This window comes from Ictalurus punctatus, chromosome 6, assembly GCF_001660625.3.
Source record: "Ictalurus punctatus breed USDA103 chromosome 6, Coco_2.0, whole genome shotgun sequence".
Classification (NCBI taxonomy): domain Eukaryota; kingdom Metazoa; phylum Chordata; class Actinopteri; order Siluriformes; family Ictaluridae; genus Ictalurus; species Ictalurus punctatus.
In genome coordinates this window covers 27159047-27186386 of record NC_030421.2, presented here as the reverse complement: position 1 = coordinate 27186386, position 27340 = coordinate 27159047, and the positions used below count along the sequence as shown (strand labels likewise).

General features: G+C 38.8%; 1 protein-coding gene across 4 annotated transcripts in view; it reads right to left on the bottom strand.

Annotated features, from left to right (window-relative positions):
• Positions 1–245: 245 nt before the first annotated feature.
• The window catches only part of abi2a (abl-interactor 2a), a 35238-nt gene continuing 8143 nt past the window's right edge, over positions 246–27340 (bottom strand). Inside the window, exons 2-11 of one of the 4 annotated variants that reach the window (XM_017469902.3) lie at positions 13903–14057; positions 11159–11326; positions 10129–10305; positions 8341–8438; positions 7780–7929; positions 5951–6069; positions 4080–4241; positions 3572–3658; positions 3051–3224; positions 246–2357 (exon numbers count right to left, since the gene is read on the bottom strand). In XM_017469902.3, the coding sequence (XP_017325391.1) occupies positions 2182–2357; positions 3051–3224; positions 3572–3658; positions 4080–4241; positions 5951–6069; positions 7780–7929; positions 8341–8438; positions 10129–10305; positions 11159–11221 (1206 nt within the window). In that variant the 5' untranslated portion in view covers positions 11222–11326; positions 13903–14057 and the 3' untranslated portion in view covers positions 246–2181. Of the gene's footprint in view, positions 2358–3050; positions 3225–3571; positions 3659–4079; positions 4242–4277; positions 5592–5950; positions 6070–7779; positions 7930–8340; positions 8439–10128; positions 10306–11158; positions 11327–13902; positions 14058–27340 lie in introns of those variants that run through there. The other 3 variants (XM_017469900.3, XM_017469901.3, XM_047155927.2) reach the window with 3 other exon arrangements.

The window sequence follows — 27340 nt, the reverse complement described above, 5'->3', positions numbered from 1 at the left end:
TATCCATCTGTGTTTGTTTTGTCATTTTTGGTCTGGATGCTGCCCTCCAATGGTGAGCTATAATGATAAGTGGTCCCATTTTACAGGCTTGTGTTAAGTGCTGTTTGTGACATTCATCAAACTGGTGTCTTAGTGTTTTAGCTTCAGAGCAAACGGACTGCTGCCCAAGTAAGAGTGAGAAAAGGTACTAAAACAGCACAATTACTCATACATGTGAACAAATGCACAGAACAGCAGCATGCAAATACCAAATTAAAATCACTTTTAATAAGCACATTGTAAAGGAAAACTGCAGCACAGTTGCACTCGCACACATGGAAATAGAAATATATAATGTTATTTATATACCTGCAGTCGATGAACAACCACATAAGTTCTGAAAATCTCTAGAAACTGCAAAACTAAACTCATTCATGCTTTTCATCTGTTGTGTTCAGTTTTAAGACAGTAACGGTCCCATCTCGAATATACATATGCCTGCCCACTTAAAGTAATTTTCATCACATCTGCAAAAATTTCAATGGGCTTTCAATACTGAGCTAATACAAAACTAACATCTTTAAACACATCATTTCACCAGGTATTATTGCAAGTCCTTTCAAGGAATATAACTGTGCTGCCTTTTTATTGCTCCTCAACCTTGCTCTTACTCTGCCCTTTCCTATTCATACACAATCTGAACTTCATGGTGTGGGGAACATTACTCATTCCTTCTGTGAACCAGAGCTGAACATCAGCTAAATCTTTTTAGACAGTTAACGGTGAGCAGAATTGGCAGGCATTACATAAGCAATTCAACGTTACAATATGGCACAAAAATATATTTAAACACACTTCATTGGTACCCGACTGCAAATTCACACTGTGGAAATTCTTAGCAAGAGCGTAAACTATTGCTGAGAAATGAACTATAGAATTAAACAGAACGATTAAAAAAAAAAAAAAAAAAAAAAAAAGTTAAATTACAAAATATGATCGTTTTATTGAGCATGCAATTTATGTAGCACTACACATCATATCAAAACTCAACTTGGCTAGTTTGTTAGCATCACTACATAATACATATATACAATAAAAAAAGAAAAGGGAAAAAAAAATGGGGTGAACTAACACTGCATGCTTTGGGGGTTTTCAATTTCTTACCATGGTGAATTTTGCTGCTGAGGTGTGCGACTGTAATCTGCCTAATGTAACATTGTTCAGGGGAAAAAAAAACATTGGAGGACTCTCTTTAATTGTTTGTTTAATAATTTCACTCTCCTCAGAGGAACTGCCCCTCTCTGCAAATTTGGATAATTTGTTCCCATCATTTCTCCTTTGCTTCAACCTAGACTTAATTGTTATTACAAGAACGTTAACCATAATTTTCATTTCACATAAAATGCTGTTCAAAGTGAAACTAGTAAAAGTTACAGTCCATGGTATCCTGGGTCGGAATATTATTTAAAATCTAGTTACTTCAAGTGGTAGCTCAGGGAGTTACACAACATATGAGGCCAAAATTAGTCAGATAATTAGTCCCTGCTTAAGGATTATATCCATTAGTGCACACATTTCAAGCAATTTCCATATGCACAAACTAGTAATCTCCTGGCTCTACCCTGCATTAATTATGCTATAACATTCTGTTGCGCCTTCGACATTTTTTGACTGCTCTCCTGCGAAAAATATGGAAGTAGTGTTTCCCTTTTCAACTGCTTTCCATAAAACCTATGTAGACCTATGTTCTTTGTAACACTTCCAGGACATCTGTTGAGAATGAAATCCAGAAGTTATGTAAAAATAGACAGGGACATTCAGTTTTTTTTTTTTTTTAAAGCACTGCCATCTTTAGAATATGAATCTCATCTTCAATCACAAAACTACTTCATATCTTTTCTTCTTCGTCAAACACACACAAAAAAAATAGTGGTTGTGCTCCAAATCCTTCATCAAACACAAGAGTAACAGGATTTTATTGTTAGTACATTTTATTATACTCTTATATTGCATTTCTTTCCCTCGGTCCGTGGTGAAAAGTCAACACGGTCCACTTTAATTTCTCGACCATTGAAGTTTGCTCTTCTCACAAATGACTATCACTCCTGCCTAAACATTTGATCTAAGCCATCTCCTGTAACGGCTGTCGTGTGAAGACCCATGTGTGTGTTAGCTTTAGTGCTGACCGCACTGGTTCAAGCTTCACTCCCTGTAGTGCATGATAGACTCCACATAGTTACCAGGGAAGAGTCCAGTAGTGCCATTCATCACACCCTCATACCAACCGTCGTCATTCTTCTTGATAACGTAGATGATTGCGCCTTCCTGGAATGACAGTTCGTCCTCTTTGTCTTGCGTGTAGTCATAGATTGCAACCACTGACATAATATGGAGGGGAGGGGAGGGGAGGGGGGAAATCAGGTATTGAGACCGATGATTTATGTACATACAGATTGGACAAGCTACAGAATTATTTAATTTATGGATTGGCAAGTAACTGTCAGCTTCTCAGATCCTGAATGAACTTATTGAGTTCATTCGTTTTAAATGCACTTGGATGATAAATTAGATAGGAATGTAGATGATCAACTGCAAGACAAATCCCCCAATGGCCAGCTTATTAGGTGTCTATCCTGACATGGCAGTTAAATACTAGTGGGTGTTGCACTGGTATAAGTGCATCAGATAAGGTAGCATTGCTGGAATAATTGAATACCTTAATATCCCTACTGAGAACAGCTTACCACCTGTATTATAGATACAAGTGACAAAAGAGCCAAAGAATGAAGGAAAGAAGTGAGTGCATTTTGTTTAGAAGTGCCTAATGAGATCTAGATTGTTTCCAATTAAAAAAAATAAAAGAAACAATCTATTTATACGAAACAATTTACTAATTAATGTATGTATACCTACTCATCACTTGGATTTTCTTTCAAGCATGTACAATTAGCCATGCTTGTTTTCAGAAAAAATGCTGAAATCTAATTTGATGCCAGTTGAAGATGCTTAAGTAAAAATATTCAACATGTTCGTGTCCTTTAAGTATAACATGTAAGGAAAGAGCTAAATACCTTTCTCCAAGTAAGCACATGGAGCCCAAGGTGGGTCTTCCTCAGCGTATGGGTCACTGTATTCCACCACCGAGGACTCCTCTTCTTCATAATCCTCCAGAGGCGGAGGAGGAGGCTGCGCTTCTTGAAGCATACTCTCCTCCGTAGGAGGAGGTGGAGGAGGAGCATCTGAAACTGAGAAGGAGAAGAACTGTGAACTCGAGGACCAAAGCCCAATATGCCATGCAAGCTTATCCATGCAGAAGGTACGATAGTAGATCCAACAGTAAACAAAGCTGCATTTGATTTGGGTATACTCACATGCCTTACGAATGCACAAAGATACACACATGCAGACAGCAGTATCAAAAGTGACAAATCAATACACCAACATAGGTGTTTCTGGTATCAACAGATAGCCATAAAGCAAATATATATATTTTCTTCCTTTTTAGACAGCTCTCTGGGAAGCAGGCAAAAGGTGTTGCACTGTTGGAGAGTTTAAGAGGATCTGCAGAACAGTGAAGCTCAAAGCCACTTACTGGTCTCCTGAACTCGAGCCACGAAGCCCGTGAGAGGGAGCTGAGGAGTAATCTGCAGGATGGAGGGGGGAGGGGGTGCCACTGAGGCTTCAGCACACACCACACCGAGTAAACAGACAGAGACAAAAGGCAGAGCAGGTGTATGAAACAGAGCAAGGGCCAGAGTGTGGTGGGTGATGAACCAAAGCAGATGAAGGACAGGTGAAGATCAAAGAAAGACAGGAGAAAGAATAGGTAGTTATTTTAGTGTGCAGACAAGCATTTATGAAATAATTAGAACTCGATCATACAGACAACTGCAGTCCACACCAACCAAAGAACTATAGCAAGATACTATGTTGTATCATATATATAGCTTGGCTGAAAATATGTGAACAGGTTAAGTAGTAATGTTTCTGAATCTAATCCTTCTCACACAATCAAGTGCCAACTGTATCGACCAGCAGAGAGTGTACAGTGCCATGGATGGGTTCACTGAATGGTTTGCCTTAGACTGTAAGCCCCCTACCTTGGCCCTGGTTGTAGTATGGCCCTCCGTTCTGCTGGCTTGCAGGCATAGAGGGCTGGCTGCTGACAGAGGGTGGGCGGCGGTAAGGCAGAGAGCCACCAACAGGGGGCGTGATCTGTCTAGGTACAGGCCTGTTCATACTGTAGAACTGAGGGGCAGTGCCTGTGTCCACAGACAGCAAAGAGCAAGACAACAAAACACACCACAAAGACACCACATTACGATTAATGAGCTTAACTCTGGTGAATTTTAAAATGACAAATTGCAAATAAAACACCATAAAGTTGCATTGTGTGCATGGACCACTATTGTGAATACCTTAATGTAATTCAGGGTGCTTTAAATCTGTGGTTTTCCAGCCCTGGTCCTGAACTAGGAATGCCCTGCCCTGCATATTCATTGTTGTCCCTGCTACAAGTAATCAGCAGGCCCTTTCTGAGTCTATGTGGGAGTGTTAGAGCAGGGAAAGCATTACATATGCAGGGCAGAAGGACTCAAGGACCAGGGATGGGAATCATTCCTTTAGATAAAAGAACAACGAAATACTGTAACTGCCTACAAACGTAAAGTCAGTCAATGTGTCACCCAGTAGAACATGGACAGATCCATAAACATGCATGCATGCATCAACATCAAGATGTTAACTAGGACCAGATAACTTGTGTAGTGAGCATGAAAGCACAGAGTACAAGACAGAACACAACCGACCAGGTCTTTGAATCTGGGAGACTTCATTTATAGCCTAAAAATAATAATTTGATGCTATGGGGACCCCAAAACAAACCAGTTTCACATGCCAGTGTAAACAGTGTTTAGGAAGACCATGAAAGGGAACTAGTTAGCACTCCGTGGGAGACAACATGGGAGGCCAGTGCTAAATGGGTTGCTTTCACACTGGGTGAGTTGGCAGACATTTGATTTGGTGGATAGTTCTCAGTGGGGGACTCAGTACCTTGTTAACAAAGCTGCAGTACAGTCAAATTCATTATTACTTAACATACTGCTCGGTGTATTAACACAGTGCTAATGAAAACAAAATGGACACAGAAAAAAAATACAATGTTCTGTCCCATGAGGAGCATAAGGCAAAATGAAAAGGAGATGAAAAGAAAAGTGCAAAGATTTGATGTTGGTTTGTATAAGACCATGGAATCAGAACAGTCTGAGAGATTGTTTGTGGTTTCTGATGGCACAAGCAGGCAGGGGAAGAGAATAAGTTGTTGGGGTTGGGTGGGGCATACTCACCTTGTGCAGGGGTAGTGGAGGTAGAGGAGGAAGATGAGGAGGCAGAGGAGGAGGCAGAGGAAGAGGCAGAGGCAGTAGCTGCAGCAGGAGTAATGGGTTGAGCGGAAGAAGGGGGTTCAGCTAAAGCCTCAGCGGCTTTGAGGGAAAGCTCAGCAGGAGCATTGAGGCTGGTTAAGGACTGGGTGGGGGCAGACTTAGAGCAGGCAGCAGAAGGTTGGGTGGAGTTAAGTGAAGCAGAAGAATAGCCGGTGGCACTAGCCGCAGAGGCTTTGGAGGTGAGGAAAGAAAAGATGGATAGTAAAGATAAGAATGAAAGAGGACACTAAAGGAAACTCTGACTTTGTGTTTTGGTTATAGGGATCTTATGAAGGCGTTAGATTGCCACATATCAGGCAGAAAATGGCTAAGAAACGGCTTTATGTTGGGTTTCCGTCTTGCTATTATTCGCAACACAGAAGAAACACATTAAAAGCATGCTAGAATCTAGGAGCTAGACTTGCATGCACAAAACTGTCAATTAAATATAGCAAGTAATTAATTTCAAGGGTAAGTATACTGCAGATAAACTGAAACCTGTTTAAAAGATAAGACAAACAGGAGGGGGTATAAACAAAACGAAACTTTACCTGGAAATGCATTAGGGGGAGAGGGAGTGGGCACAGCAATCGGCACTCCCACACTGCCACTCCCACTGTTTTCTCGACTGCTGCTGCGACTGCTGGGATGGCTGCCTCCACTGCTCCCACTGCAGACAACACAAATGCTCATACACACCCTGTTGACTTTTCCGACAGACAGCATTCAAACCCCGAAAAAGTACAAAACAGCATAACAATCAAAGCTATTTTACATACTGAGCCCAGGTACATTCACATGCACAGACTGACTGGCTAACCTACATATATTCCTGCTAAGAAAAGAAACTAATCTCACAAGACAGCAGAAATGACAGAATATGCCTAGATAAAATAAATAGTAGCAACAAATCCATAAACTTGATAGTACTTAAGAGTTTTTCAGTTATGCTCTAGAGTCCTCATCACTGTTTTACTTCATTATTATTTATTATTACTTGTACCCTCTGTGTCAGCGGTTCCATAGCAGGTAAGGAAATCAAAAACCCATCTAAAGTACCAACTGAGGAGAAATATGTTAGGAAAGCAGAGCAGTAGGAGGGTCATCATTCTTAAGAGACAGGGAACTTGCAAAAGAGTCAAACTAAAGAGAAACAGCTGTGATGCCTACATAAACCTGAAGCATTGCACAGCAGATGAGAGCAATGCAGTGAACACATATCTGCCTTTTCAGCTTGTAGTATATCAGGAATTTAGTACACAATCTATAGCTGTTCAATCGCCTGCTTTATACAACCCTTTTTACAGCCTGAGGGTTCCATATTCAGGCTGAACTTCAGCTAGACCTATAATTGAGTGACAACAAAACCAGGTGCAAAGCAAATCTTTATGCTTTGATGCCTGACCTAAAATTCTTTATTATTTTTTTCCCTGAATATTCATTAATTTATATGTCCAGGTAATAATTTTGTAATTTGCACCATGCTGTAGAATGTCTGTGGTTTATTTACATTGTATGCATAAAATCCTTTCTTCGTGGTCATCGCTCAAGATGTTTTGTGACATTTGCAACCAACATGCATAAAGGAGAAAGAGGGGGAAAACATGCATCTACTGCTCTTTTTCTGTTGCAGCAACCTGAGTAAATCAGCAAGCATCTGAGCCAAGTGGGAGGATTAATGTGTGCGTGCCACAGGTGTCGAAGAGGTTACAGATCTTTCTTGGAAAATGTCTGCATACTACTGCATGATTGCAAGCCTGTGAATGTGATTAAACATGCAAATGTGCCTTTATCTGCATTCTCTGCTGTATCTTTCAGGAGTGCATTGAGGGTGGACACGGCAGATGGCATATTAACAGACCGAGCAGGCAGAGCACAGTTACATAAACTCAGACACAGTGGAAATTTCTCAGGCTTTAAAAGAAGGAAGCAAACTAGTGGAGTAGGCAGAAGTCTTTCACAAGTTTCACAATTCCCACTAGGGGAAAAAAATGACAGTTACAGAGGAGTCATTTTACTGAATACATGCACCCTTAGAACCATTAAGTAGTTCCTCTGTCAGTCTCCCCTGGTGGTGCATTAGAAGCTCCTCTTCACCACTGATAGTCTGTTAATATTCTGGTGTGTGGCTTAATACAACTGGTGGTACAGCTCTGGGAACGTTGAGTTTACACGTTTGAATGCTACAGGTAAACTGTTTGCAAACATCATAATGGTTTAAGTGTGTTTTATCCACCAGCTGAGAGACCACGATGCAAAAACCTTGTACAAATTGGCCAGCAAAAAAATAATGGTTTTTACAGTGACAGAGAGAGAGAGAGAAAAAAAGAGCGAGAGTGGGAGGATTGGCACGCAGGCATGAGGCAGACGGCATGGGTACCTATACGTGCGGTTCCTCTGGTTCAGTGAAGCAGTACGCACAGGACTCTGCTGCTGCCCAGGTGCCATGTTGCGTGTCGGGCTAGGGACATAGTCATTAGGAATCACAGGAGGACGCACTGGTTCCAGTGTCCTGTAGGGGGAGTGTCTCCTGTCAGGAGCAGGGTGAAATGACAATTCATAAATTTTGGACAAGAAATAAATTAAGATTTTCTAATTCACTTTCCAAATCTTGAAAGATGTTTAGATGTACTGGTATTATTAGCCATGGCATCACTAAGCTCCCCCCCCCCCCCACAAGATAAAAATTTAAATCAATCAATCAATCAATCAATACATAAAATCATAAACACAACAACAACAACAACAACAACAACTAATTCATACATTCTTGACAGAATCTGGAGAAACTGACACAGGATGCTGGGTGCAAGCTCTCTGATGATGACTAAAAAGCTGCATTAAATTATGACTATGACTATTGAGAAAGACAAAAAATGTCACTGCCTACAAACAAAGAGTGCTAGGTCTGGGGTGTAGGGCCTTGAAGTACAGCACATACCCTATGGTTCCCTTTCCAGGCATAGGAGGGCTCGGAGGTTTCTGTGTCGGAGGGGTGGTCCGAGGAAGACCACCCATCTTCATGCTCTGATTTCCGACCTGAAACACAATGATGAAAGATACAATTACAAGATAAGAATAAAAAAAACCCTCAACATACACAGATACTCTAATGCAGCCAAATGTGCAATACATCATACAGACTCACAAACACGTATACCTCAAGGGCAATTCTAGAGGAGGAGCTTTGAGAACACTCTTTGAGGCAGATGAAAGGGAGGAGTCGTCATCATGGAGTGGTTTCTCAGTAAGATTGAATACTCATGTTCTTTACATGAGTACATTGGAACCCCAAGGCTACAGTTTTCTTTTCATGTGTGGGCTATTGATCGGAAGGTCATGAGTTCAAACCCCAGCACTGCCAACCTAACACTGTCGGGCCCTGGAACACAGCCATTAACCCTCAACTGCTCAGATGTATAAATGAGATAAACATAAGTCGCTCTGGCTAAGGGCATCTGCCAAATGTAAATGTAATGGGGGGGAAGTCCAAAGTCAGTGGAAAGGAGAAACAGAACAAAAATTTAAAGTGAGTCAGAATGGCCATAATTCAGGCCAGTTACACTTCTTGAATGAATATGCAGTAGGCTCCAACAAGAGGTCTCAAAATGTAATAAGTTTTCTGAAGAAGAAAAAAAATAATAAAAAAATAAAAAATAAATAAAAAAATAAAATTGTACACATCAATAGATCACTGTAGCAATATATTAACAGATTAATATACATCAATGTAGCAATCTATTAATAGATTAATATATTGCTACATTCAGCTTCATATTACATTAATACTGCTTCACAAGCAAGAATCATGGAGGTAAGTATTTACTGTTTGTTAATTTTTCTATTGCTTTTTCTGATTTTGTTTTTTATTTTTATGAAGCACATGTAAGCTGGACCACCATGTTAATACCTCAACAAAGCCATCTTGTATCCCTTTGCCCCACACCCCACCCCCATGAAAAAAAAACAATCCGAGAACCGCCCCTGACATACCCACCCACACCCACATTGTTGCCACTCCACTTTCCTGACACCAATCCAAAATCAGTGTGAAAGTTCCCATTGGCACAGTGTTGGCATGGAAATAATCATCTAGGCACACCAAGACAGGAAGCAGCTTATGCCACTTTGGCAGCTTAACATATGGGCAACAGGCACAGAAGGACCACAGTGTATGAATCATGAAATATACAACATGCATGCTCACTTTAAGCACAGGTGGGCAAGAAAAAATAGCAAATAACTCGTGGTAAAGACTGATTTCTTGGAGTTGGATTCATTGTGATCTCCCTTATTACATAGAAGGAATCAAAAATGTTACTTTTGTTTGAGATATATAACTGCCGAAGATTTAAAAAAATAAATAAATAATAATAATAAAAATAAAAACCTGGCGGTTACAATGGTTCTTCCATTAGTCAATTTAAAGAAATCATTCTTCCCCCAAATCAGCTCACCTGCTCACAACACACCATACAAAGCCCTTACCTTGAACCTAAGCAACCACTTAAATCAAGAATGAAGCAGAGAAAAGAAGCCAGGGAAAAGCACAGAAGCACAAGTTAGTTACAGTTCAGAGACAGCTTAGACGCTTGGTTATGCAATAACATTGGTTAGTATAAGCAAAACACCAACCATTGTTAGTTATAAAACCATCATGCTTTGCTTTAATTGACTTTCCATCATTATCTATCAAGATAGAAATTTGTTTACTGTTAATTCTGTTTACCTTTACTCCATGACCAATATCATCCAGCAAGTTGTAGTCGATAGGTTTCCGTATGTAACGCACCGGCCGCTCTGGATTGGCTGGAGCGATAATTTTGTGAGTGCGGGAGGTGTTTTTATTGGTCGTCAGGATGCCAATCTCCCTTCTTGCTACTTTCTCCTTGTGTATATCCACTGTCTGTAGGATAGCAAAAAAAAAACACACAAAAACAGACACAAGGGGTATCCCTTTAGATTGGAAACCAGATACAGTGTGGAAACAGACTGACAGAGGCAGTGAATTTGCCCAACACAAGTCTTAAACATTTCTTGTAATGCCATAAATCTATGGATATATACACAGGCACTTATACACAACACTATTCAACAACAAGGCTATGCACAAGAAAAACTTGTGTTGAAAAGACTTGGTGAAAAGATAAAGCTGATTAATGTGTTAGAGAAGCAGCAATGTGGCACTTTGTAATCCTGTTACAAAGTGTGTTGTTGACAGCTGGTAAATAAAAAAGCCAGCTGAGGGAATTTGCCACTGCTGCCAAGTCCTCAAGCTCCTCACACAGGAGTTAATCTTCTTTTTTGCATTAAATGACAGTGATGCTTCAGGTCCAACAGTGTGCAACCAACTGAAAGAGTGCAAACCAGTGCAAACAAAGTGATGCTCTAGCACAGGGCTACTCAAGTAGGTTTAAAATGACCTAAAATTCCTTTGGACTTTGAACATGACTGAATTATGACAACAGTTATGTTTTAATGTGTAAACAGTAATGACTAGTCTGTGGCTAGAAGTAGAGCTTTGTAGAGTCGACTTTTGTCAACTCTTCAGTCGAAAATTGTTTTTATTGAAGACTTTGTTTCTAAACAAACCATATCATATCATTTCGCTAAACAGAGCAGAGAGGGTAAATAAAATTAAAAATTTAAGTCTGTGCGATTTGATAAACCATAATAAGGGATCTGCTGCATAAGCCAAGCTAGTCCATTTTTAGAGTTGCTGAACCATGGCCAGTCCACGTTCAGCGTTCAGAGCTTACCTGTGAGATGTGGTTAATGGAGGACTCCATGCGGCGAAGCTGTGACGCCTGGATATCCAGCATCTGCAGCACATTGTTAGCGAGTGTGTTGATCAGGTAGGCAACACTGGCCAGGGACTGAGTTGTGTAGTTTTTTGTTTCTTCTAGTGCTCTGTGCTTATCTGGAGACTGGAATAAAGGCAATGAGAAAGGAAAAGAAGAGTCAGTTCGAGAAGCAGTAATATTAGAAATGGTGGACAATTATTTTTGGCATTTATTTAGAGAGAAACCTTTGTGAATAATTCTCCTGAACTTTTCTGGAAGCATATTGACTAAAACCTTCTTCCCACTGCAGAGCAGAACATTTTGAGACATTCTGTGTTATGGTCAGTGTCGAAAACACGTCTGCTAATATACTGCTAAAAAGAGTCAAAATAATATATTATACCAAATCTTTAGAAAAGAATGCAGCATCAATTGCCATATAATTATTATAGACACTGGAGTAGCTGTGCAGCAAGCCTTTTCTTAAAAGCTTCTCCTAGTCCTGATTTATTGGCACAAGAAATGACAAAAACACAGTAAACATTCATACAGACTCTTCAAAGAGGCTTTTAAGATGGTCTTAGATCAAAAGAAAGGCCAAATTTGATCCTTGACAATTATCCCTCAGAGACCCACGCAAAAGACAGGGTTCAGGAAAAAAGAAAAGAAAAAAAAGTTACACGTTGTGCTGCTTTGTAAGTGTACGTTGTGAGGAATGTCAGGATCTCAGCACTTTTTTCAGTGAATCACATGACTAGGTGCTTTGAGTCCAAAACTGAGCTCCCAAAGTGACTCGGGGGTGTGTGAGTAACACAATCGCCATCTTTGTGACAGGGCTGTGACAGGAGGGGACATTCGACCCTCACTTCACCCAGGGTTCTGTACACCGAGATCTTGCAAGAATCATCTTCCCATTACAACATGTGACTATGACCAGATTTTCAAACTGTTATATAAATCAAATAAAAATCAGTACACTCATCTAAGTGCAGAAGAAAACATGTTGAGATTAGACAGATGTGATGCTCTATGGGGCACTGCATATTTGTCATGATATTTTCCAGCTGAAAAAATGACTAAAAGAAAGTGCTTATGTGGATTTTTATTTCTAGAAGCTTTGGGGTGGTATTTCATAGTATAAAGAATTGTGTCTTTAAAAGAATCTAAATTATTCTTAAATGATAAGTTATCCAACATTTACCACCCATGTGAAAAACTAACTGGAGATCAGTCTTTCACAGCACTGTGGTGAAATTTTGGCCCACTCTTTATAACTGCTTTAGTTCAGCCACATTAGAAAGGGGTTTCTGCCCATTTAAGGTCCTGCCACAGCTTCTCAAGTTCAAGTCAGGACTTTGACTAGGCCACTTCAAAACTTGCCATTCAAGAGGTGGACTTACTCCTATACTTTGGATAACTGTCTTGCTGCATAATCCAGTTGTGCTTGCATTTCAACTTTCTTATTTAGGACATTTAAAAAAAATATATTTTCTCCTTTAGGATTATCTGGTAGAGAGCAGAATTCACATTTCCCTCAATTACTGCAAGTTACCCAGTCCCTGAAGCAGTAAAGCATCCCCACACCATCACACTTCCACCACCATGCTTGACTGTAGGTATGATGTTCTTTTTGTGGAATTCTGTGCTTGGTTTATACAAGATGTAACAGGACCCCTCCCTTCCAAACAGTTCCACTTTCCACTCATCAGTCCACAGAACATTCTCCTAAAAGGTTTGGGAATCATCAAGGTGTGTTTTGGCAAAATTCAGAAGTCTTAATGTTCTTCTGGGTTAGCAGTGGTTTTCACCTCACCACTCTTCCATGGATGCCATTTTTGCCCAGTGTCTTTCTGATAGTGGAGTCATGAACAATGACCTTTATTGATGCAAGAGAGGTCTGTAGTTCCATTTATGATGTCCTTGGCTCTTTTGTGACTTCCTGGATGAGTCATTGCTGTGCTCTTGGAGGAATTTTGGAAGGTCGGCCACTTCTGGAAAGGCTCACTACTGTGCTGAGTATTTCCTGATAATGGCTCTCACTGATGTATTTCAAACACCTTCTGCCTCATCATTTCTGGAATTTCTTTTAACTTTGGCATAGTGAGTTACTGGGTAAAACCTTTTAACCAACTTCATGCTGTTAAAAAAGTTCTATTTAAGTGTTGATTTGAATGAACAGGGTTTGCAGTAATCAGGCCTGGCTGCGTCTTGTCCAGTTGAGCCCCATTATGAATTGGATTTCATAGATTTTGGGAATAAGTAATTACAGGGGCAAATACATTTTCACACCAGTCCCAGTTGGTATGGATAACTTTATTGCTTCAATAAATAACATTATTTAAAAACTGTATTTTGGGTTTACTCAAGTTGCCTTTGTTTTATCTTAGATTTTGTTTTAATTTCTAAAACTATTTAGTATGAGATATACACAAAAACAGAAGAAATCATGAACAGTCATCATGAACAACACTAGGCTTTAAGTATTGTCATTACTATACAAAACAAATTAAATATGGACTTCAGCATGGCCTAAATCACTAAACACAAGAGTTAAAGTTACAAACAGGTATCGTATCAATACTACCCTGTAATTATTTTTTTAATTTTTAGAAAATAGGATTGATATTAAAACCGATTTAAAACCTACGTAAAAGTAAGATTATAACATTTTGTGCACTGATGCGAAATTTACGATGCATCGAAGGATCAATTATATTTACCACTCTTACTGCATAAGGTTGTCTCTTATCCCTGCAGTGTGTAGCAGGCAGGCATGTAGGTCAGTGTGCTGGTTCCTCCCCCAGGCCACATGCTGACATGCTGACACCAATATTCACATCCACTGCACTGTGCACAACAGTGGCCAGCATTCTGACTATGTGTGAAGAGAAAAGGAAATACACCCCATATGTACAGAAGGAAAGCCTGTTTGTCACATACCCATTACAGTAAAGCAAAATCATTCTTATTAGAAAGTTGGAGTCAGAGCGCAGGGTCAGCTAAGATACAGTGCCCCTGGAGCAGAATGGGTTGCTCAAGGGCCCAAAGTGGCAGCCCGGCGTGAACCCCTTTGCTTGACCTTCGCATCAGTTACCCAGTTCCTTAACCACTGAGCCACTACTGCCCCGGCTTTTATTTGCTCCTATACTGTAGAATATAGGACACATGTACTGAAAAAAACTAACACCCCCGATAATCCAACCTGGGATTAAGGAGCGCTACATATGTGCACACCTGCTGTGCTTCCAAAAACTTCTTGTTTCATCAGAATCCTCTGTCCTGAAGGCTGAAGTTTCATTCAACTAAAGAAGCGTGATACAGTTACCACTCAGTTGCTATGAATTCATTCAGATGTGAAAGAAGCACCTGAGGGAAGGTGAGGGAAGGGTCAGGGCCTTTAAATGGAGATGAGCCAGGTCAACCTCTCCCTGGGGTCAGATCAGAGACAGGCTACAGGTGTGGGATACAATGATGCTCCTCTCTGAATACTGATTGCACCATGAAAGCCTCTTTTCTGCAGGGATGGCAATAATGATGTTACTGCAATGCTACAATAAGGTAATTTACTCCCCTGTCTTCCTCAGTCACATCTACACACACACACGCGCGCACACACACACGCACACACACACACGCACACAGAGGCAGCAGGGTTCAAGAGTTATTACATGGTATTGAGTGTAATGAGTCCTCAGCAGTTGACTCTCCAAAGATACACTACACTGACCACAGCAAAACAGTAGCACGAAACTCAGATAATGAACTTTTAAATAATCAGGATTTGGCTCAGCCTTAAGTGGGTGAAACAGCAGGAGACAAACAAACATATGATAGGAAAACAACCATGAGAAAATAAATAATGCCTTAAATGTATATGCATATGCAGAAAAGCATTGCTAATGAACTTCAACTTTTGCAGACGACTGTAGTGAAAATGATAAATCGTTTGGTGTTTTTTCCATTAAAGCACATTTATGGATTTTGTATCAAGATATTATAAGTTCCTGGGTTCCCTCAACACCACATCCTCTTTTTAAAGGAATCTACAGACCCCTATATGGCTGCGATGCTAGAGATATAGTGCCTTGTAGGAAATCTGTTCTATTGCTTTTTTAATCAGTAATGAGAAATTAATGGTAGCTAGCTGGATAACATTACCTAACCCATTAAAATTCTGAACTGGGTAATTGGGGTAAAAATGAACCAAAAAACAGAATACCATTTTATCGTTTTCCTGTGTGTAGGAAAACCAAACGGAGTAAAGTCTCTGTGATGACACAGTTACACTGAATGGCTTGAGCAAACACCTAGATGAGGTATGCTACAAAATGTACAGCATAATGAACCGAGTCATTACATGTTCACGGCAGATCACCATACGGAGTGCACTTTTTTGTCTTGGCCACAGAAGACCTCTGACAAACATAACTCTTACAGCAACACTGGTACTTTAACACTCTTGAGCAGTGGGAGTCTATGCACCAGAGAGCAAAAATAAAGGAATGAAAGGAAAGAAAAACTCAACGGTGGTCTTGACTCACAGCCATCCAGAATGAACAGTAACAGCAAGTCTGTGTGTGGCAAATCTTACTGTTTCTACAGGGGCACTTGAGAATCTTAAAATCGGTGACTCCTATAACATTTTCCTATTACTTCTTCAGGGGGAAGAGCTTTCTCTCAGTGGGAAGAGCTTTCTCTTATAGAGCCCCACATTTATGGGACAGTCTTCCAATTAGTGTTCAGGACTCAGACACAGTCTCAGTGTTTAAGTCTAGGCTTAAAACGTATTTGTTTACTCAAGCCTGCCCTGACTAGACTTTGTTACGCTAAGCACAGTCTTAATAATCTTTTCTATCCCTCTCTCCTTCTGTCGAGCCACACATGATTTTATGGAGATACTAGAGATCCCGATCCTTTCTGCTGTCCGGACCTGCCTGATCCGTTTCGGATGTCCTACCTCTGGATGGAGCACTCATCTACTCCAATTCCAGATTGCTGGGACGACGGCTGCTTCTAAGGCCAAACAGACTTCATATAAAACCATAATGAACTTTTTCACACCATCTCATTCACACCACGTTGTTACCCAGATGAGGATGGGTTCCCTTCTGAGTCTGGTTCCTCTCAAGGTTTCTTCCTCCTAACATCTTAGGGAGTTTTTCCTCGCCACCGTCACCACCGGCTTGCTCAATTGGGATAAATTCACACATTTAATATCTGAATACCGTGTTTTTTTTTTTTTATATATATATATATATATATATATATATATATATATATATATATATATATATATATATATATATATATATATATTTACAATAGACAATGTCTATTGTAAAAAGCGCTATACAAATAAAATTGAATTGAAGTGAATTGAACTATATGTTTTAAAGACATTATCTTTTCATCAACTTTTTGAAAGCAAACCCAATCTGAACCGAAGAGAATCTGACTTGACGTGTGCATAGCAGTGCAGCACATTCAGCTAACAGCAGCGCATGGCCAGTTAATAATGCTGCACACCCCCCCCCCCCCCCCACCCCCACACGGACACACACACCGCCACACCCACACACCCCCACACCCACAGAGATCTGTTACAAATTGGCCAGAAGAGATGCTGGAATATTTTAAAACATTCCAGCATAAAACAATCTGGTAGAAGACTCTCGTTTTACACTTAAAACAGAAACAAAAACAAAGTGATATTTGAAAGACTGAATGAGGACGCAAGACAAAGACACCTGATAGCAGTCTGATCTCAATGGGCTACTCACGCATAAGTCTCTTCTACACATCTTCAACAGACACAAGCACCAATCACTGGAATCCCACTGGCGTGGCAGATAAGTGAATCAGAATCAGCTTTATTGGCCAAGCATGCCTGAGCATACAAGAAATTTGTTGCCAGTTTACAGTGATCTTACAGCACACACTTACACATGAAAGAAGACAAAAATCAGACAAAGTAATACAAAAATCTAATGACAGCTATCACATGTCAGTTTACAGTGCAAACATAATCTAATGACCACTCACACAGAGCAAAAATAAGACACTCTTAAAAAAACACTCACAGAACAGTTAACACACTGGCACATGGCAGTGTTAGTTATCAACATCAGATATACAGATTTGATTCAAACCACTGACTCCAGACGTCTAAATGTCTGTAGTATAAACAGTTTTCAAGGTGAGCAAGAGCGACACAAAAAATTGCCGTTTGTAACACTTACTTAACAGTTGAGAGAGTGCAAAGTGAAGAATTTCATCAAACATTTGAAGATGCATCATCCTGAAAAATACACAGAATTCCTCGAAGCAAATCAGGAAAATCTGTTGTTTGAGCATCTGATCATTTTATTTGTCCTAGCCCTACCAGAGCAACACTATTTGCCCAAAAGTATGTGGACACCTGATCATCACACTTCAGTGGCGCTTTTCCCCTTTCCCCACCCCTCGCTTTTAAATCACTCATGAATGCCCTTGAGGCTATGCACATTTTACTTCTGTTTTCGAATTTGTGGCAATTCGTAGGCTGCAATTGCTTGAATGGTGGGTTTATTATTATTATTATTATTATTATTATTATTATTATTATTAGAAAAACACAACAATAACAAAACTGACAAACTCGCTTATATTAAACATTGAACTTTTACTAACAAAACGAATAGGGATAGAATACATAATGCTGTAAAATAAAATAAATACAATACACAAAGTTTAAATTAAAAAAAAAAGTGAAAATCAGCACACACTGTGGAACCAAATAAATAAGAAACATAAAACTTTTATTAACAAAACTAATAAGACGGCTTGGACGCATGGTATAGCTACACCGTGTTGTAATATAACAAATAAATTACACAGAGTTTAAATAAAGCAAACCAAACTAAACGATTTTTCTTACTATAAAAAAAAGCCATGCCACAGTGATTTAATTGGTGTGTGGCCGAACACCGTGTAACACCGGTAACACCGACTATCGCAGCAAGTCTACCCTTAACTCAACCCCACTGAACACCTTTAAGATGAACTGGAACGCCATTTGCACCCCAGGACCTTCTCACCTGTCATCACTAATGCTCTAGTGGCTGAATGAGAAAATTCCTGCAGCCATGCTCCAAAAATCTAACAGAAAGATTTCAACAAGGACATATGGGTGTGATGGTAAGGTGTCCACCCACTTTTGGCCATATAGTGTATATAACATGGTAGCAACTCCCATGCACATGTTTTATGCAGACAATGTCACGTTGTGTTTTAACCACTAAAGTATCAACCGAGATGCTAATAATCTCTGACTCCCCACTGCTGAAAGCATTCTTGATCAATGTGGACATGTTTCAAGAGAAATCCATCACAAGGTGAAGTAACATTTTGGGCCCAGCAAATGACAACATTACTGTTAATCGTTATTAAGAGATGGAAAAATCAAAGAGACTAATATTTCAATACAATGGCAGACAAAAGACTGTTCCACTAATTGACGACATCTTGCTCACACTGCTCTACTGGTAATCTACACATTCAAGCTAATATTGCTTATTTTGACATTTTTCTTATTTATTTTTTTAAAGTCAGTTTTATAGTTAGTCTGAAAGTTACCATTAGTCTTCATCACTTCAACAAAAGATGTTTTCCATTTGCAGTCATAATCTATTTTCGGGATCTCCTGGAGGCGAACAGGAAAGGGAGAATGTGGACATCAATATGTACGTTATAGCAGTAGGATATTGAAATGAAATTACCCATGCATTAAATGCAATGATTTGTGCATTTTACCTACACATTATGACGACCCTCATGTCTACCTTCAATGAAAGTGAGCATTCAAATCTCAGAGTCTCACAGTGGTTTAGGTTTATAACCACAGCACAGAAAAGCACTGTAGTAATATTACCATAATATTACAACTCCAAATCGCATCCACAGATTATGCCACAAAAGTTAGATTAAAGGCGCTTTCACTACTATTAGGCTGGTTGTTGAATCCGAACCAGAAGAAATGTAATACTTTTGCTATTTTTGGTATTTGCTTTGATTTTGTTCCTCACCGCATGTAATTAAACAAAACGTTTTTTAAAAGTTACAAAATGTTGGCGGAGGGCTGTGTACGGCTGAAAACGCATAAAAATCTTTCCATCGGTCAGAAATATGACAATGGAAAAAAGTAAACAAACCTTTGCAAAGTGCGTATAGAAATCATTAAAAAAAAAACATTTTGGACATCGCATCCACTGTAAATTCTCATTTGTGTTTGTCAGTTCAAATCTACAGAACATTCCACAGCAGTTCAGCGCTTTCCTTTGGCTCAGTTTGCAGTTCTCAGCTCAATTTAACAGCTTACATCAACAAAAAATGTCACCTGCAAACCAAAATATAAGACATATTTGGTTCACTTCCTGCAGGCGGGTTAATTCAGGGTCGAATCACCTTCTCACTGCAGTAGAATTGTGCCAGGACCGGTTCTTCTGGTCCACACCTGAGTGTGATTGTGAAGTGTTCCAACATGCCTAAAGAACTGCACCAAAGCTAAAAACATCAGGGGTTGATTTAAATGGAAAAACATGGCATATATGAAAGCAAACGAAGGCACAGGCCCAAGAGAGCCTGGGGGAAAAAAAAAAGTTAAAGGTCAAAGATTTCAGTTTCTGATAATGCCCAAGTTGAATTCTGCAATCAGGGTCTGGTTAAAGTGGGCCTGCAATGCGGTTTATGTACATGACTGTTTAGAGGATAACACTCAAACAGACTAACTGAAGTCTGCTTTGAAATTATCATCATTTCGAGTCACTGTTAAAACTAGCGATACACTACTGCAGTGCTTCTTGTGTTTGGCCATGACCCAGGGGTTTTTGAGAGAAGTCTAGACGGTTACGAACACGGACACTTAAAGCTCTCCTTTCCTTTAGGTCTTTCTTTCACTTCCGTCTTGCTTTGTATAATACTCCCTTTCTGCCCTTCAGTCTCAATATCACGTCTGTCTCAGTCATTCCTTTCCTCCCTCTCTACAGTCTCAGTCCTCTGCTCAAGCATAAAGAAGCTGGGAGACTGTTCTCATTGCAGAGAAAAACAAAAAAAAAATTTAAAAAAAAGAGAAAAAATAAAAGTCAGCCTGGTCCTGGTTCATCTTTCTCTCAGCATGTTACATTTAGGACTGCAACAACTAATCGATAAACTAAAACCGATAATTAAAATAAACGACAATGAATTTCATTATGGATTAGTTGGGTCTTTGACATCACTGTGGCCTCAGCGTGGGTGCCAACTTCCACTCGCTTTCACGCAGGAATAATATTGTATTATCGAAGCCCTATACAAATACACGGTCATGCCATATTCCAAATGCCTTTCCTGTTCACTGAACATGGACCCTATTAAGGATGTAAAATAATGGCGTTAGAACCTACGTAGTGCTCGATATAACCAAGTTAGATTCAGGAGTGACTTTGCCCGTTTGGAAATCGGTAACAAACGAGGTCTAAGATGGAAACCTTTGTTGTAATTTTATCTGTAATGAGATAAATGATACATAATTTTCAATTAACATAATATTACCATACACAAAGTATGCATTAAATGACACATTTATTCAGGCCCGATACAGAAGCACACGTTAAGGAGAATCCATACTCCTTCAGTGTGTGGCTCACATTTAAAAAAAAAAAAAAAAAACAAACAAAAAAAAAAAAAAAGGTAGCAGGTACTATCCACATTTGAAAGCCCCCAAAAATCATGCAGACCAGAGTCGAGTCGTAGTGAAAAGTGCCAAGAATGAGCTGCTGCGGGAAAAGTGCACGATCCAAAACACGAGAACGTTTTATATTATTTATTAAGTTTCAAACAAACTTGTAAGTGTATTAATGTGGCTTGTCGTGTCAGATGCTGCGACAGATGCGTGTGCTGTTTGATGTGTTCCAGACATGTTTTCTTCAGCACAGAAATGACATTTTTACCTTTATATCCTTATCTGTAAATGTCAGAAATTCACGCCAGTATTTCCATTTTTCATAAAGGCCCGTCCTGACAGCAAGCGAGTCTCCATTACACTGAATGAGCGCGAGTCCAGGCATACGTGTCAAACAGCGCACAATAGAAAAGAAATGCAATAACTGACTACAATATTCATTTTGATCAAATATGTAGTTTGATGCTACATGTAGCTACATTTAGAAACAAAAGTAACTATTTTTTTTCCTGAGAGCATTAACTGTAATGGGGTTATAACAATTTTATAAATATAACAATTTTAACATTATATATTATATTTATAACAATTTTATATAAATGTAAGAAGTGTCATACAGACTATAGTAATGTTACTGTGTTTATACGAGTGAATGTGTGTTACCACAGAACATTCAACCTCATACCAGTTAACACTTACTTTGTGCCTTTGTTTTTCTTCTTTAGCATTTTTAATATACTGATTTAACTTCTGCTTTAAAGCTTGTGGACAATCAGTTGTTTTTTTTGTTGTCAAAATATAATGTTAATTTTTTTAAAATCCTTTGCACAATGTATAGCATAGCCCATATAGATACATTTAATAGCTTTTTCAACTTGCACAAGAACAATATCGGGCAGAACGTGAAATAATATGTCCTTTCAAAAAAAAAAAAAATACAGAAAATAAAAACTGGCCTTTTAATCCAACTAAATCAATTGATTTGTTTGATTATCGACAGATTAAACAATTATCAAAATAATCGTTAGTTGCAGCCCTAGTTACATTACAGTATACACTAGGGATGTGTGCCATGACTAACTTCACTTACGTAAAAACGGAAATTTTGTAACCGACTAGTCTAAAAAGTAAAAAACCCAGGAAGACAGTCAAAAAACGTTTTGTTTATATGCGATTCATTTGCAATACTTACTCTATGAATCAAACAGTCAAATCCCATATTGAATGCTGCTGAAAAATAAGTCATATATATGTGATGTGCTTACTTCGCATTATGATCCCTGTACATTAGGGTGAGTGGTAGCATGTCTGCTGCAGCAATCTCTGAGAAAATCTCGGTTATTTTTTCAAAGCGGACAGGATCACGGTGCGGCGAGTTAAAGTGAATGATGTGATGGGAATTTGATTGCTTAGGCTAGTCTCGCCTATGCTAACACCTACGTGCCGGTGTTGAATATGGTTATGCATGGCTCCACTGGAATTGTTATACGCCAGTCTGTCATGACACAGCCTACACAAAACTTTTCCGTTTTCTTCCAAGTCAAAATACTCCCACAAGCTGCTCGCCTTACGAGTGGACATTTCTCTCAGCCCGTCTGAGGTACAAAATCAAATGATTTTGTTTTCTGCTCCAGATATCCACTTTTCAAAATAGTGTATTGTTTTTAAAACGTAAAAATAACGTGACAGTAATTTGAAAGTAGCCTTTGTAAAACTATAAAGCAAAACATAAATGTGCAAAAATAAAATTTTATTTAATCGACACACGTGGTCATCTGACCAGCTCCATTTATTTGATCACCAGAGTAAAATAGTACAATGCAATAGTTTTGTGTGGATTAAAACTATATTTACATGTTTGTTTTAGTTATAAAATGCTTTAGACTATAGCCGATTGCCTGTCATTCGGTTGCATAAAAATCTGATAACATGTCATTGGCTTTAGTTCTTATCTATCAGGGGTGCTGGGTCCCAGGCCATTTTTTACAACTCTACTGGAGTGACTAATCACAAAATAAACAAACAATTTCAGCCAATGAGTCCACCTCCGACAATGGCAGAACATGGACTGGGATAAAATTTACGTATGGGTTTTAATACAGCACACAGTTTTTTTACAGCACAGGTTTTAATACAGCATACATGTTTTTATATTTTTTATCTTGACTACTCATGTTGAATCCAATTGTACCCTTTTTACTTCCTTTTTTCCTTTCACAAAGTCAGCTATAGGATTTGTATTTGGATTCTGTGAGGTTTGCGTTTACAGTGTGCCCTTTTCTGACTGTGAAGTGCGATAAAAGAATCTCAACAATGAAACTGTATAAAACGCACAGAACACAATTTTCTACAAATGTATTACCTCAAGTTCTGCTGTCCAAACTGCCCTGACACTTATTTTTCTTTTTTTACTTTGCTCACACACAAGTCTAATAGAGCCTCCTACATCACCTCAGTTAAGGTGGGTTTCATAATCACTTTCAGGTGGCAAATCACTGCAAAGCAGCAATTACTTGCATTATTTATGAGTAGTGCTGCCATGTGTAGCATTCTGAAACATTATTATATGTTAGTGCTCTTGAATACGTTGTGTAAGAACAGGAGTGAGAACAGTGGTGAATAGCTTTGATTAAGAATTATATATGCCCACCTGCACATTACACCATAGCGTCCTTCAAACAAAAAATATTGCATATATTCTGCAACATAAATTTATAAACCGTTTTTAAAAGATCTTTAAAGATATGCTTCCAACAGTGGTTAATTTTGCATCCCATGCCTCCAAATTCACTTCTCACCAAGTTCATCTCAATGAACTTTAACTTTTAATGTAGATGAACTTTAATCTTGGAAGCATGCACAAATAGTAACGCTTTTCTGGAAGACTCAAGAGGGAGGAAGTGCTTAGTATTATGGTTTCACTCTGTTTTACACAACAATAGTATGTGTAACATTTTTAGCAACTGGTTAGCGGGAGCTAACATGCCGTCATAAACTAGTTAAGTGAACCTGCTAATATTATTCTACCCAACTTGCTCTATCTCAGTAAAGAAATCCAGTGTGCCAGTGGCTTTAGTCTTTGACTACAGAGGTTGAAGAAATAAAGCTGAATTGTACTTGCTGTCAAGTACGTGTACGCAAGATGGCCGCAGCCTGCATCCTGTGGTCATTTGGCATGTCGCTTGTGCATGTCCATGTAGTGCAATAGTGGAGGTACCATGTGACTGTGTCTGCAACTGAGTAAACAAAGTAGCTTCATGTCTCAAATTGCATATTTATGTACTATTCTAGAACGGTTTTCTCACAAAATGTCCGTTTTGAATCTCACTCTTCTGAATTTTCTAGATTTGTAAAGATTTTTGAAAGTGCTGCGAGGGTTTTTGAATTGAAACAAAGCCCAATGACAATCATTCCGATGGAAGAACGTTTTAAAGAGAAACAGAGCTCGTCGGTCTGTTTAACATCCCTGTGCATTACAGCTCAGCTTGAAAACCAGATGAACAGATATTTTGGCTCTGATGTTGCATCCAGTGGATTTCACTTTTAATCCAGATTTACATCTGGACATTTACATAGATATGCAAGTGAGTACAATGCTGCTCACGTAGCATCTGCGTGCACACACAAAGTATATTTGCACCTTTAGAAATGACTCTGAGCGGCCTACATCAAACCTTACTTCAATATCTCAGAATTAAAAATTAGACACCAGTCTAAGATCAAATAGTGATTAAAACTATGCATCCACTAAAGCAATCAGGTCAAACCAATTAAAATGACTCAAACTTTTTCAAGTGAGAGACTGAAGAGATTGAAGTTCTCTTACTGCCAGCTACTTAAGATTGAGTGCCACTAAAGTCTGACAGTTCTGCACACCCTGCTTTATTGTTCCCCATGCCCAATGAGAAAGTCAATTCCACTTACATTTTTTTATAGGGTTATTACCAATCAATATGTGTGCAGCTGAGAAAGAATGACAGAAGCTCGGCAGACTACTGGTACAAAGCAGAGAAAATCAAGACCAGCTATTATAGCACAAATCATTTTGAAATATTCTTTCATTTCGAAGCTGGTTTTAATATACAAAGACATTTTGTATGTCTGCACAAAGACTCAGTTTGAAGGTTTTGCCTGTGGTACTTCTGAGCATTCCATGCAATAGAGGCACTCAGCAATCACCTTTTAGTAACCTAACCATAAAAATAAATAAAATAAAAAAAACCCAGAAAGGTAGAAAACTAGGATAATAATTCATCACTCTTTATATCTCACTGTGTTGTCCCTAAATATGCCCACACAAAATGCAAAATAGTGCCCACGAGTGACAGCAACTGCTACCCTTACCTTAAAAGGACAGCCATTTTTCCAGTAAACCGTCTCCTCTGTTTACATTACCAACCCTGAGTTTCCAATCCTGCTGAAGCCAACATATCAACTACATCAGAAATGACTTTAACCCACTAAATAATAAAAAAAAACAACCCAAACCTGATTTCTGTCAGTGAAGTCTGTGATGCATAATGATGGTAGAAATAGATAAAGCTTCAGTGTGTGACAGACATGGACACTGCTTTACACTTTACATTACATTACACAAGATTAAGCATGTACTACATGTACTGGGGGGGGCTGGTATTACAAACATATAATCAATATTGCAATATTCTGTTAATTTTCTTTCTAAACATGAATGCAAAAAGGAAACTCTTTTGCTCATATGCACTTTTAACTGAGGTATTTCTGCCTTTGGTAAATGAACTAAATGTTATACTGTGCATCATAAAAGTATCACAATAAAGTATATGCTCACACACACCCCAGTGAGCAGTGACAACGGCCACAACAAAAGAAAAAACGAAAAATACAGCGGATTCTAATACAGTCTTTTGAGCATCTTTCATCCTGAGCTGAACGTTCAGGTGGCACATTTGGTGTAATTACAGCATTTACTGTGTGCAATTTGTGTCTGTTTCACAGAGCACAAGGAGATGTATAGTTGCAATCAAAATTATTCAACCCACATTGCAAATTTATTCTCAAAATGTACATACTTTCTGCTGTTTTCAATGAACAAATCAAACCAAATCTGGTTGCAGCCGTTGATTGCTTCCGTTTTCTGCCCGGTCCAGGTATTTCATATTTTCTACCCCTAGCCAGTTCAGGTATTTCATGTGTTCCAGCTCAAGCACACCTGGTACAACTAATGAAGCCCTTGATTAGTTGCATCAGGTGTGTTTGAAACAACACGTGTTTTGCATATTTTGTGCTGATGTGAGGGATTCTATTCAGGGGGTTGAATAATTTTGAAACTGGAGAAATTATTATAAGTTGCATTTTCACTTGAATTTGGGGAAACTACTTGAAGCACTTCTTGTGATGAACTATTTCAATTGCTTTTGTTTGATTTGTTCATTGCAAACAGCTGAAAGTCTGTACATTTTGACAATAAACCTGATTTGCAATGGGGGTTGAATATTTTTGATTGCAACTGCATAATTTAAATGAGTGTAGTTTACATGAAAAGCAGAGCTCAAATGAAAATGTGAATAAATCGTTGGACAAAGTCTAAAATCATTTCGTGAGTGTAAAAATGGTGAAATAACTCTTCGCAGTGCATAACAATAAAGCTTCACACTGCATAATTTCAGCCATGAAATCGCATCATGGCTGTGAGCATTACATGTTCTAAAAACAGAGCTGTTCAGGAGACAAGCAATTAGGTGAAAGACCTTTGTGATATCTGGAAACACCATTTCCACATAAGTAATACACCATATCCAACTAAATCATGGGTTATGCAACTACTGTAATGTAACACTCCTGTAACTGCTGTTGTCAGTGTGAGGCTTGTGTGACCACCTATATTTAACAAAGATTTTATTTTTATTCATCAATGAGGAAAAAGTCTAGAACTTTAATTGAAAATGAGGAAATAATACAAAAAAAAAGTACTTTATGGAATTGATTTAAACATTAGATTAGTTGAATTTATGAAATATTTCTACTGCACAGATTCTCCTCCCATTACCACGTACATGATCAACTATAACACAGACTGAGTTTTATATTGCTTGTTACATTGGACAAACAAAGCCAAAATCTCTTAGAGGTCGATATAAGGGCTAACCGAGTTGTCAATGGGCATGAAAACCCTGCTGTCACACAGACCATAACTTCAAGTGACATTTAGTCTTGATGTGGGCAAAGGCAATAACCTCCCTTCAGCTCTAGTCAAACCTTGTGTCTGAAATAGTGCCGCGCTCATTACTGCCTCTTACCATTACACGAGCACATTGGATATTCTCCAGTAGACTTTTGACCTACAAAATGTCAAAACTCCCAAAATAGTGAATCATAAAGTGAACAGGGTTTTTAAAAGGATCAGTCAAACCATGGTTAGGAAGGCTAAGTTTCAGTACTATAAACATTGTTGAGTTCACTGGAAAAATCTTTTGAAATGA